This window comes from Polypterus senegalus, chromosome 5 (assembly GCF_016835505.1).
Source record: "Polypterus senegalus isolate Bchr_013 chromosome 5, ASM1683550v1, whole genome shotgun sequence".
Lineage (NCBI taxonomy): Eukaryota > Metazoa > Chordata > Cladistia > Polypteriformes > Polypteridae > Polypterus > Polypterus senegalus.
This window is the reverse complement of record NC_053158.1, coordinates 19,188-31,564: the sequence shown is the minus strand read 5'-3', so window position 1 is coordinate 31,564 and position 12,377 is coordinate 19,188. Positions and strand designations below refer to the sequence as shown.

Sequence of the window (12,377 nt, the reverse complement as noted above, 5' to 3'; positions counted from 1 at the left end):
CTCAGTCCTTCTGTCACTTGACTCCCGTGGCCGCTCAGCGCTTGTCAGCTTGAAAAATGAAGGCCATCAGGGCAGAGCGGACCTCTAAATTGGAGACAAAGTGGGCACATCGAGCGGCTTAAAGGGTCCCAATGAAAGCAGTGAGGGGGGGGGCCGAGACATTCATCGTGGTTCAGACCCGACCTCCAACACCCAGTCTTGGTCACCCCCCCCCCACGTGGACCTCCTGCATTGGCACATTTAGGGATGGAGACCCCCAGTCGGGGTCCAGATGGCTCACAATCAGCCGCTTAACCCCCCACTTCAGTGGGAGAGAAGAAAGATGGGAGACAAAAGTGAGGCGCAGAAATGAGGGGGGAATCGAAAAGAAAACCACAGAAGTGACAGTCAACTCAACAGGGGTCCCGACCCAACTCGGCTGATGAGTCCCCAGCTGCCCTGGTGGTGTCACCCTTTGCAGATTAATCCCACCCATCTTAACAAGGTTCATATGATGACATCACAATCACAAGGCTGCCACCACCTAAAAAGAGCACAAGCTGGCAGTGCCCATGACTCCACATGGCACAGCAATGACATCAAACAGTAAAAACCTAAAAATACTTGAAATGATGTGCAGAAGGGCACTTGGGCTCCTGTAGTCTCCAGCATGCCCACTTGGGGGCACACACATTCTCCAGCCTCACTGACCAGTCAGGTGCCCATACACCCTAAACCCACTCAGGGTCACTTCAGTGGTGTAAAGGTCAAAGAGCCACTTAAAGTGACATGGAACCCGAGTCCTGATCTGCCAGGCAGATGGTGGCATGACAGGGGGCAGTGCTTACATATAGTGCCTTGCCATTGTGAACGCAGATAACTCAGGGTGGCAATGCCAGCCACGGGCCACTAGGAGGGCCACACTGCCTGTGAATCAGAAGCATGAAACTAAAGGGGTAAGGGATGGGCTGCCAACCTGCCATTGACAGCAGTGGGCACAGGAGTAGCAGCACAGGATGGTGGGCACACACCTCTCGGCGTGCCAGCGTCACAGTGCCACATTGAAGAGTTTGAGGTGGGGTATTAATGGCACCACAATGGCTGACCCCTCCCATGCCCGCTGTCTTCCAGGGTCCCCAGGACATGGACTGTGTCACCAGGTGAGGGTCCTCTCTTTGTTCCCCTCAGCTCTGTCACCACATCTGAATGGCCAGCCTGGCGAGTTTCATGTTGCTGAAGGAATAAGCAGCCGGCTCGATGTCCCCATGTCTTGCCACACTGGCCCACTTCTGCTCGGTGTCCTTTATTGGTTGTCACACACGTCACCACTTTGACTCATCTCTGGTCCCAAAGCTTCTTCCCTGAATGTCTGGGCGTCACAGCACCATTACAATGGCAGGAGGGACGAGGACACCCAAGTGGCCTTTTACAGGTCACATCTACAAACCTCTGACAACAAGGCTGATGGCATCACCCCGACGGGGGACACTTGGACCGCATGGTGACACTTCCAGCCATCAAGCATACTGGGGGGATCGTGCTGGAGTCTGCCCCTCCATTGTGAGCGCCCCCATAGGACACTAACGGGAGCAGCAGCCTGGTGGCTCAGTCTCCACCCCAGCACAGCAGCAGGTGACCACCAGACATTGTTGACCCTTTTGTCTGCAGCAGGTCTCGTCTTTCCAGCCATACTGGTACCCTCACGGCAGCAATGCGCCCATCTTCTTGGTGACCACCTTTAATATGCTTAGGGCCAACGAGAAACTGAAAACCTCACCGGACTGGTGGTCTTGACTGGACAGCCCCCTGAGGCCCACAGCACATCTTCAGTGTGCAGCGCCTGCCCCTGCTTTCCCCACAAGTCCCCAGGTTGGCACCAGAGAGCACTTGGCCCTCCCCAGGACTTCATTACCCAGAAGCCTTCACACACTGAAGCAGCCGGGAGTCCCTCTGGCGCCCCCTGCCTGCTCTTCCACGCAGACTCATTCAGACACACAGAGTTTGGTGCCAGGGTTCCCCCTGTAGGTGGCAGGAGGAACATCAGGGCAGAAGTTTTGGTGAGCTCTTGTTGCCACACATCTGGGCACTGCCATATTTTATATAGCGCCTTTCACAGTTTCACTTCATGGAGTACAGGGACATAAGAGGAGGAATGGGCACAGCACAGCTGACTTTGGGGCACTGCAACTTACCTTTCCTTTAGATTGTGTCTTTTGTCACCAAACTGGAATAAATGCTTCCCTTCATCCCTTTAGTCAGGGTCACCAACAGCCTTCGGGTGACAATCCAGTGTCCTAAGCTTTGAGGCAAATGGAAGACACCAGCAGTAAGCAGATGGAGGCGAGTTACTGGTCAGGTGGCATTGTGCCCACAGGCTGTCAGAATGGGCACCATATCCTGTCGCCAATTTGGGGAGGATGAGTACGGACACGCGGGGGCTCCAGGAGGTGCTCCGAGGTTTGTGATAATCGGAGCGGTGGGCACCGTGCCCTGACATTGTGACCTTTGAGCCCCGCACTTTATTTTCGTTGCTGTCATTTTAATTTTCTGTGTGGTGCAATGGTGCCCTCTGCTGCCGTTTCTTTTACGCCAACTAATGAGAACCTTATGCACTTCACCTGACAGCTGAGGGGCAACTCAAACTGCTACTATGCAAAGAAAATCGTTTCAAATTTGTTGGGTCCAGCCAGACTAATGAGAACAAAGCTGGGAGGGTGGCACAGAGACCAGCCACCTGAATATTAAAATTTTCCTTTGTGTGTCGCTGGATGGCTCTTCTTTGTTACAACTAATGCCAGGGGTCTTCATTTGGGGTCCGCCCTTCAGCACTCCTAAAGTTAACAAAATACAAGACACGCCCACTCTGTTTGGAAGAAAGAAAAAAAAAAACCTGAACCATTCAGCCGAGTGCATCGTAGCCCACCATCAGAATAAGAACCGTGAGGTGCCCAGATAGAAGACGAAGAGTGGGCACCAAGGCTAACCAGCTGGCCACGTGTGCTTCACCAGTCAAATGATGGGCGCTAAAAGCCTGACATCCCCTCAACTTGATGTGCTCACGGGGGCAGGTCACCTGATCCATGTGGCAGGCGCAGACTCACCAGACCCCTGCCCCTCTTATTCATTGGTCAGTTGTGCCCAGACATAGCTCACTGATTGGCTACCACAGCAGGTCATGTGATGTCATCAGAGACAGACATACAAGGCTGAGGCCAAAAGAAAAAAAAAAAATGGGGTGGAAGGGGGTGGGCTTGCGGGTCACTGGTGGTCCGAGTGCAGGTGCTTCAGCTGTGGCTCATCACTATAAACGTCATGGTGAGGTCAAAGAGCAGCCAATGGGAGGCAGTGAATGAGGACCCCCGGCATTAGGGTCTTGGCCACCCATCCCATAATGCCCTTTACCTCACTCCCTCCAATTTAGGGACCCCCAACAGCTGGCAGCTCAAGCAGGGGGGGGCGCAGTGACAAGACAGAGGTGCCATGGTCCTCGGTGTCCCTTCTTTTTGTCCCCCTTTATTTCAGTTAAGCCCAAATCCATAAATCCCAAAGCCACAGAGAAGCCCACCAGGGCGCTTTGCTCAGAGCGACTCTCCAGCCGAAGTCCTAAGTTAGCATAAAAACAGAGTCTCGCTACGGGGGGCCGGGGCCCAAAATGTGCAGTCTGTGAAACAAAAAAAAAGAATCACACGCAGCCCCTTTGGGGGTCACCTGTGAGTAGCACCAGGTCCAAAGTCCAAACTGACCGCCCACCGAGGGGCTTCTGCAAGGAGGTGACAAGCCGGTCCCAGAACGACGGGGGTCTCCAGGCCGGCTATCTCACTCCGACTCTCGACGTCATCCACTCCAGGCCTTGGCACAAACTGCAAGACAAAAGGGGAGTCAGAGGAGGAGGACGACGACGAGACCCCCCCAACGCCAGCCATGAAGGCCCACTCACCCCTCTCCGGTCAGCGCGCAGCACGACTGAATGTGCCAAGGGTGGTCTCTGATGGAGCTCAGGGTCAGCGACTTGGAGATCTCAGCGGCCGACATGCAGCCCTTCTTGTCCTGCTTGTTGGCAAAGATGAGAACGGCCGCCTTCCGCAGGTCCTGCAACGGACACGAAGGAGGAAGAGGAGGACATCTGAGTGACAGGAAAAGGGACAACCTCAGGAGTCACCGGCCAGCGAGGTAAAGTCACCTGACACTGGGGAACAGTAGAGCGAAAGGAAGGTGGGGGCCGCAGGAGGGAGGGCTGCAAACGGCCCCCTTAGGAAGGCACAGTCGGAGTGAGGACCACCAATAAAACTCAAGTGGCATAGCAGGCAGCCCAAGGCTCGGCCCCCCAACGGAGTGGTCTCTGTCAGTCCCCTTTAACGTGACAATGGGACAGCCGACGTGCTGGTGCTGCACGCTGAGGGGGCTGCTGTCCCGTCTCAGGGTTTAGTGAACGCCAACCCCCTTCTGCATAAGCCCCTCTGATGAGGTGGTCTTTTTTGACTCTTTTTCCCTGCGAGTTGTTGTTGGATGCTAAAGATTTGTAAGCCTGAGACACAGAAAGACTGGCAGTGCCACCCTGCCATGGCAGCAGACATCACAGTGGAAACCAACGGGGTCTGGGGGTGCAGCAGACACACAAACAGTGCTGGGGTCCCACATTCTGGGGTTTGTTGTGTGCCACCTGAAGGGTTCTTTGACCTTCGAGGGCTTTGTCCTCGTGGCACCACTTTTGAGGGGGTGGGTGTGGAAACACTGGACAGACTTGCTTTGCGCGCCCCCTGGCATTTCATTGGCATCCTGGAAGTCTTTAAATTCTATAAGATGGCTGACTTTTGTCATCAATGGTCCTGGTAACCCAGGACGACACTTAGATGCCCGTCTCCGCTCCTGCCCATGTGCTCCACCAGCTCAACCAACCAGGTGAGCAGCCAGCACATCAGGTGTTTCCTATCTCACACCAGATTGGCTAGAAGCAGGAAACGGATTGGCAAACACTGTGGTGCCAAGGACACCAGATGGGCGACCCAAACACTTGGACGACAGACAAACCAACCAACCAACCAACCAACCAACCAACCAGGTGAAGGGGTTGGGAGGTGTGCTAAAGTGGGCTTCAGTTTGGTATTCTGGGCTGTTGACCCCTCATCTTTCACAAGGCCGAGCAGAACCTGAGCTGGCGCTGGCCATCTCCTCTAATGCCAACGCACCTCATGCTGGAATCAAGTGACATTTCCTTCCTTGGCATCTTAAAATGTAACTGTTTTTGCCACGTGGGACGCCCCATATTTACATCGTCACAAGCACTGTAAACAAATTACTGGGACAGTCAGTGGGCTCGCATGCCAACCCTAGAGGTGTCGTCCTGCTGTCTCCAGTTCAGACCTGTTCAAGCCTGCTTGGAATTCAACATACATCTCGCTATCAATTTCTTATTTGGAATGCCAGTCGACACATGCCAGTGTGCAGCGCCACCGGATGTGTGACAACATACATGCAGGTGTCCCTCACGTGGGGCACAAAACCAAAAAGAGGAAGACGACGAGGCCTCTTCTACACAAGTCAGCTCAGTGGCCAGCCAGTTGGCACAGCCGTCATCCAGGAATGAGTGGCGGGCAGCACGTTCAGACACGGATATTCAAAGTATTGAGCACACGTGTGGCACACATGGCATGCCAGTCACTCAACACTCCTAGGGTGCTGAACTGAAGGGATTGACGTGCCATCGTCACCCAACCACAAGACACAATGGGCAAAGAAAGTGGCACAATAGTGAGTGCAGGGGAGGAGATGGAGGACCACCGCAGTCACCCCCGCATTGTCACATAGGTAGAAGGGGATGCCGGCTAAGACAAAAGGGACAACTCGAAGACGAATGTCACGTGAAGGGAGACTCAAATGACAGAACCGACGCCCACGTGGGCTTCAAGCTGGTGGGATTAACAAAAAACAAATCAACGGCACCCAAAGACCCCCCGACTTGTGGCAGGTCTGAAGACCCCAATCAGCACATCCAGTACAGAACTCCTCCTTTTCCTCACCAAATTTCAAAGGATTTTCGACCCATGGCGGATTCTTTATTTGACTCGTGGGCACCCGAGACGTGCCTGGACCACTCTGTACCCATGAAAGACTGGGGCACTGGGCTTAATGGCAAAGGGGCAGCACCATGAGACCCTCCATATAACTTGCAAGTAGACGTACAGCTATTTGTTTTTTCCTTGGCACCACTCCATAGGGCTGTTGATGCCCCCGGTCTCCTCACACCCCGATATTTTGTGGAGTTCGGCCAATCGCCCCAACGTCCTTTACCTGCTCGCTCATCTCCTAAAAGACCCTGAGGATCTCAAACTTTAAAATCGGATGGCACAGCAACACCACTTTCTCTCGGATATGCCACACAACTTCTTTCAGTTGGAGAGCTCAACGGGCACCAGGAGGCCATGTGGGGGTCTCTCACAATGAAGGTTAGACCAACCATCACCTCGAGAGAGCGAGATGGTCATGTGGCCGTCACCATCCATAAGACCCCTCATACCGAGGACAGGGTAGGCTAGGACTTTGAACCATCCACAGTGTGCCACTTGCCAGGCAGTGGCTCCTCCCTCTTAGCCCTCAGGACCCACTGAAGCTTTTGTTCTCCAAATTAAAGGGGGCGTGGGGGGGAAACCACCCAGTAAGGTCACGAGATCAGAGCCACCTACTGGCACAGGGGGGCAAGCACCCTCTTTTTAATGTTACAAAAGCACAGCAGGCTGGCACTTGTTTATCTATGGTACCACAGGCTGGCATCTAATATCAGAAAGCAGCTCCCCACAGTGAGATTCTTCCACCCACATGTGCTGCCAATCTGTCCTGTGCCTGGCTGGCAGTAGGGGCACTGTATCACCCCCAGCAGGTGGGTGGCACTTCCCTACATGCACATGGGCCATTTATACCCATCTGTCCTCCCCTTTGCCTGCACCCCACTCAGAGCTAGGAGGGAGGGGGCTGTGGCACAAGGAGCCGGGTTGGCACCCCCAGATCTCGCCACGGAGTAGGCACTTGGAGAAGGCCCGAGACTCACCTCGTGTGCCAGCATGCGGTAGAGCTCCTCCTTGGAGATGGTCAGGCGCTCGCGGTCAGTGCTGTCGACCACCAGGATGATGAACTGCAAAACACAAAAACAACAAAACCTGTGAGGCACCAGAGGGGCCGAGACCCCCAGACCTTCCTTCACTCTGTCATCGACACTGCAGGCTGTGACGGGGTCACTGGTGTGGGTCTGGTCTGCTCCAGTACCCACATTGAAGTCACAGAGTTCACTGTTCTTGGGTTTTCTCCAGGCTTCTTATTCTGGTGGTCCGATTGGCTGAAGTTTCAATAAAAAGGTCCCGTCCACTAAATGCACACGACAGCTCAGAGTTTAAGGACGGCCAACCCCAAAGGTCACTGAAGAGGAGGGCGGCGGTGCCAACGTTCACATGGCACTCACCAAAGCACCGCAAAGTGATTGGGCAGACCAGAGGCCACATAAAGGACCGTAAAGAAGGCCGGGCGGGCGTCCCCAAGACCACCGTGACCGTGCTCACCTCGGTGTTGGAGTAGTACGTGTTCCACGAAGCCCGCAGGGAGTCTTGCCCCCCGATGTCCCACATTAGGAAGTGAGTGTTCTTCACCACAATCTCTTCCACGTTGCTCCCGATCGTCGGTGACGTGTGGACGACTTCATTCATCAGGCTGGAGAGAAAACACAAAACATCAAGAGGACGGGGACGGGGACAGGAGAGTCACCTCACTCGCTTCAGACCTGCCGAGGGTGGCAGAGGGACGGGCAGGTGAAGGCCTTCAGACCAAAGCCGGGGGCCGACTGTAAAGAAATGGCAACGGAGTGAGGGCAGGGCGGGACTCTGGTGGTCTGGAGGGGGCCGTTTGATTCTGGGATGACGGGCCACAAATCATCAAAATGCCATCCCACCCGTGAGGAAGCCAGCAGTCGGCCCACAAACGCAGACGACTGCCCCGTCACAAATCAGCAGCTCAAACCAAGAGCCCCCTCGGGTCCTCGTCACCGCTTGTCCTTAGCGGAGAGAGCAAACAAACCGAGTGTGGACCCCCTACAGGGTGCTCGTCTGTTCACTAGTTTGGGACCCTCTTAGCCGCCACAATCCAATTCCAGGGCAGTCAGCATCACATTGAACTTACTGTTGTGCCGCCAGCCCCCCTAAGGCCTCGACTATCGAAAGACAAAGTGGAAGTAACCTGCTAGGAGGAAAGGAAAGGAAAGCCAGTTCAAAGGGAGACCCCTGTCCAGTGTGCGAAGGGGGGGTCAACACAAGTCACCCTCAGCATCAGACTCGGGGTCTCAGTCTACCGTGGCAGGCCAGACCACCACAGGGCCCACCTGGAATGGCAACTGGACAGGCGCCACACGAGACCCAACAAAACGAAAAGGACGACCTGCACCTGGAAGAGGGGGCTTTGCCTCGGGGGTCCCAGCATAAAGGAGAGGTGAGAATGGAACGGATAGCCCTGCCAGCGACTTCAGTACCACCGGACGGGTGGCCAAGCGAGGGGCCGAGGAGATCAGCGGTGGACGTCAGAGGTGGGACACCACAGCACAGACCTAAGGGGTGACCAGGGTGGGCACACAGACTTAAACCAGGGGGAGGAATACTCACAACTGGTAGAGGATGGTGGTCTTGCCCGCGTTGTCCAGCCCGACGATGATCACTTTATGTTCTGTGAGGAGACACAAAAGAGAAACACGGCAGAGCAACGCTGGGGTCAAACTGGAGGAAAGAAAAGCAGAGACGATGGCACAAACCCCCGCGCCCGCCCACTGCCACCTTCCACCCCAAGTGCCATCCTCGCCACAAGCGAAACGAGCTCTAAAAACACGACACACCGCCATCTTCAATAGGAGAAAGCCAAACACTCAGCAGCGCACGAGGACATTCCACCGAGCGGCCCGGTGGGCTCCATCACGACGCCCCCAAAGCCGCACAGTCGGTCAGTCTGTCACTTCATGGGTCAGAAGCCTTGACTGCGCTTTCCCAGAAGCCACTGGGGTTTTCTTGTGTTGCTCTCGGTCCTCCTGTGTTGTCTCGTCTCAGTGCGATGATGCAACGACGTCACTTCCGTTAGAATACGAGAGTGGCAGTGCCAGCTCACGCCGTGCCGGTTTTAGTGAAGACCTCCGAGTCTGCTGGGCGTTTGTGCCACTCGCGTGAATTCTGCCCCCTCAGGATGCTGACTGGTGTCCCCTCTCAGTCCCGGCCCAATGCTCTCCTCTGGACTTTGTCCTTTTTTCTAAGACGCCCCCTACTGCAGGAGAGACCACCCTGGACCACCCTCTCCTCCATCACCATTTCGGTCCATGGGGCTCCACAAAGACAACAAAGGCACAAACAAACACAAACCTGAGCTTAAAATTCTCAAAAAAAAAAACGTAAGGCGGGCACAAGTTGGGCGAGAAGAAAACGCTGCGATTTATTTAGCGATGTCCGATTTCATTAATCTCGCTATCGCATACTGACAAGTAGTGGAAACGGCGGCCATTCACTTAGCGGGATGTGTTGGCGTAAATGCAGGACGTGTGTGAAGAGCGCCACCTGCTGCAGGACTTCACTCTTTCACTCTGTCAGTAATTCAGTAAAAATCCTCCTCAGATATCCGATTTCATTCTCCTTTGACTATCGGTATGTTCAAATAATGATATGGAATTTTAGCGTTTATCTCTTATACAGTCACGACTGCCCAGCATTGTGTTATTACTCCGTTCTCTCTGAGTAATTCAAATGAAAATCAGTAAAATAAAACCTTTTCTGCCACTACTTATCCATCCATCCATCCTCCATCATCCAACCCGCTATATCCTAACTACAGGGTCACGGGGGTCTGCTGGAGCCAATCCCAGCCAGCACAGGGCACAAGGCAGGAAACAAACCCCCGGCAGGGTGCCAGCCCACCGCAGTGCCGCTATTTATATTTAATCAAACTCATTTATTTTGGTTCAATTTGAGTAAATTAATAAATGAAGTGTACTCAGTAGTGCAGTACATTAAATCTACTTCAAAATATTGCTTGTGATTTGTTGCCTTATTTTGTTTTTAGTACTTTAAATGTATTATTCTTTACAGATCACTTTATGGGGCCATGCAGCCCTGTATTAATACTTTTGTACAATTCTCCCGACACTGGAGCAGGTTATTCTTGGTCAGTAATTGCAGTGGAAAATGTGGGTAACATCCACTCATGCATGAGAAAAATACCATCCAATACCGTGAAAGCCATCGAGTTTTAAAAACCCGCGATATACGCCCAGCACTACCAGCGACAGCAGAAACGAAGAACAAAACGAAAAGGAAAAGACGACAAAGAAAGAACGAGTGAGCAGCGAGGGGCGAAGAGGCACGGCATGCCAGGTCACACCGCATCTGTCACCTGTCGCTGCCAGGCCTGGCCGGGATAAGCAGCATTGGAGTCTTAAAGCACACAGGACCCTCCCAACCTCCACTGGCGCCCGTTTTATCCTCGGCGGCTCCAGGTTCAAAGGTGCCAACGGCTGTGGAGTCCAGCGAGCGGCTTCAGACCAAGGCGCCAGCGTCCACACGAACCTCGAACTCCAATCCAGAGGTCTCTTCCAGCGCACCTTCTACTCGCGATTGGCGTTCCCGATGCCCACGTGCGGCAGAAACAGAGGCCGAGGACTCGCCGGGCACACAAAAACGTGACGGGGACACCCCGGCCGGCGTCCCCGTAAAACACACCGCCTTGATGTGGTGCCATGAACAGCTGGGAGCAACCGCAGTAAGCGAGGAAGAAAACAGCAAAGGTGACAAACACACCACAAGTGCCACATTAACAGCAAATCGGAGAGTCCTTGGCAAGAGAAGCCGGACGGACCCTCAAGGCCAAAGGATGGCTGAGACAGTGGCGGGAGTCCGAGCCCAGAATGACAGTGTGAGATGCGCAGTGTACACACACACACACACACACACGACGGGGCCAGTTTCATGGAAGAGGACCCCCAGGAGTAACTCGAGCGAGACAGACCCACCAAAGCCACGAGATCAGCGTCACAAAAAGTCAACTTCAAAAGGAAGGCCTGATAGAAACAATGACAACCACAATGGCATCAGTGCTAAGGCAGAGAAGGGGGTCCTGCCTAGAATGAGAGCCCACCTATGTTTATATCAAAGCAGAACTGCACAGAAGAGGCGCTGGATAAAAAAAAACAGGGGGCTCCACGTCACAGAAAACGAACCAACCCGTAAGAAGAGCGACAAGGCAACTCCATGCTATCAATAAGGCGCTATATAAATGAGTACGCAGGGCTGTTGCCGTGGCCCACCGGTCATGCGCTGCTTGGTTCCCCCATGTAAAACTTCGACTCTAACGGGATAATAAAGTTCTGCTCGTCAGAAAACGTCTCCGCATCCCCATTCCGAGCGAGAGGCGCTATATGGAGCCCCCGCCTTCCTCGTCCAACAAACGAGCCCCGCGGCCCACTCGGTTGACGAAAGTCGGGCTTGGCGCAAATTTGGCCGATCCGGCGGGACGCCTGCAAACTTCTTGCCTGCGCTCGAGGCCACCAGGTAGCCCCCGTATAAACCGGTCGAGTTGAGGTACTTTCTGGAGACCGGCTGCATCGCACGCCGTGGCGGCCACCCCCCTAACCTTTTAATTCTCATAGGGGGCCTTCAACATTCACCCAAGGGCGGCCAGAGGCCTCTGTCTTCAGCAGAGGAAAGCTGCACACGAGCAGCGATGCCCGCCGCCGCGACCCCTCGGCCACGGGCGCCGCTGGGGCCCCAGCCGGCTGCCCAGCTCGATTATAACGGCGGACGGTCCTCACCTTGGTTACAGAAGAAACTCGAAAGTTTGGCGAATAGAAGCCCCATGGCCTGCGCGGTGTCCGTCAAAAATTAAAAAAGGTGGGGGGTTCAGCCTCGGTCTGCGAGTTCCATGAAGGCCCGGGGAGGGCAGTTTAAAACTGCAGCGTTTCTCAGGCAGCACAGGTCCCGCCGCAGGCCCCGTTAGCTCTTTGTGTGCAGGCGCATCTCTCCAGCCGCTCCGCCGCACGCGACGTCTATTTACATTCCCACGCACGAATCCCGGCACGTCCTCTCCATTCCAGCAGAGCCCAGTGACGTCGGCGAACCTGTCCTGCGCAGCCGTAGAGATCGAGGAGGGCGAGATCGTATTAACATAACACCGCCCCACCGGTGTCCAGCCCCCCAAGTATTTGCATGACCCCACCCCTCTACTCCCCGCTGAAGGTCACTGCGCGTGTGCCGCGAATCGACTTTTCTTCATGTCGCTGAGGGCGGGGAGCTGACGGTATGAGTGGGCATTTTATAAAAGGAATCCCTTCTTGACGTCCGTCGGGCTCACTTTTCTAGTGGACTGCCCGTGTTAAGTCCAGCCAGTTTCTTAAC

At 54.4% G+C, this 12,377-nt stretch overlaps 1 protein-coding gene across 1 annotated transcript; it reads right to left on the bottom strand.

The window, feature by feature from the left end:
• Window positions 1-3,465: 3,465 nt before the first annotated feature.
• LOC120530078 (ADP-ribosylation factor-like protein 5B) lies at window positions 3,466-12,109 on the bottom strand. The gene is made up of 6 exons (XM_039754224.1): window positions 11,795-12,109; window positions 8,616-8,676; window positions 7,527-7,674; window positions 7,022-7,105; window positions 3,917-4,068; window positions 3,466-3,839 (listed from the first exon to the last, which is right to left on the bottom strand). Exons 1-6 carry the CDS (start codon window positions 11,838-11,840, stop codon window positions 3,791-3,793), a joined length of 540 nt encoding a protein of 179 aa, XP_039610158.1. The 5' UTR covers window positions 11,841-12,109; the 3' UTR covers window positions 3,466-3,790.
• Between the last annotated feature and the right edge of the window lie 268 nt (window positions 12,110-12,377).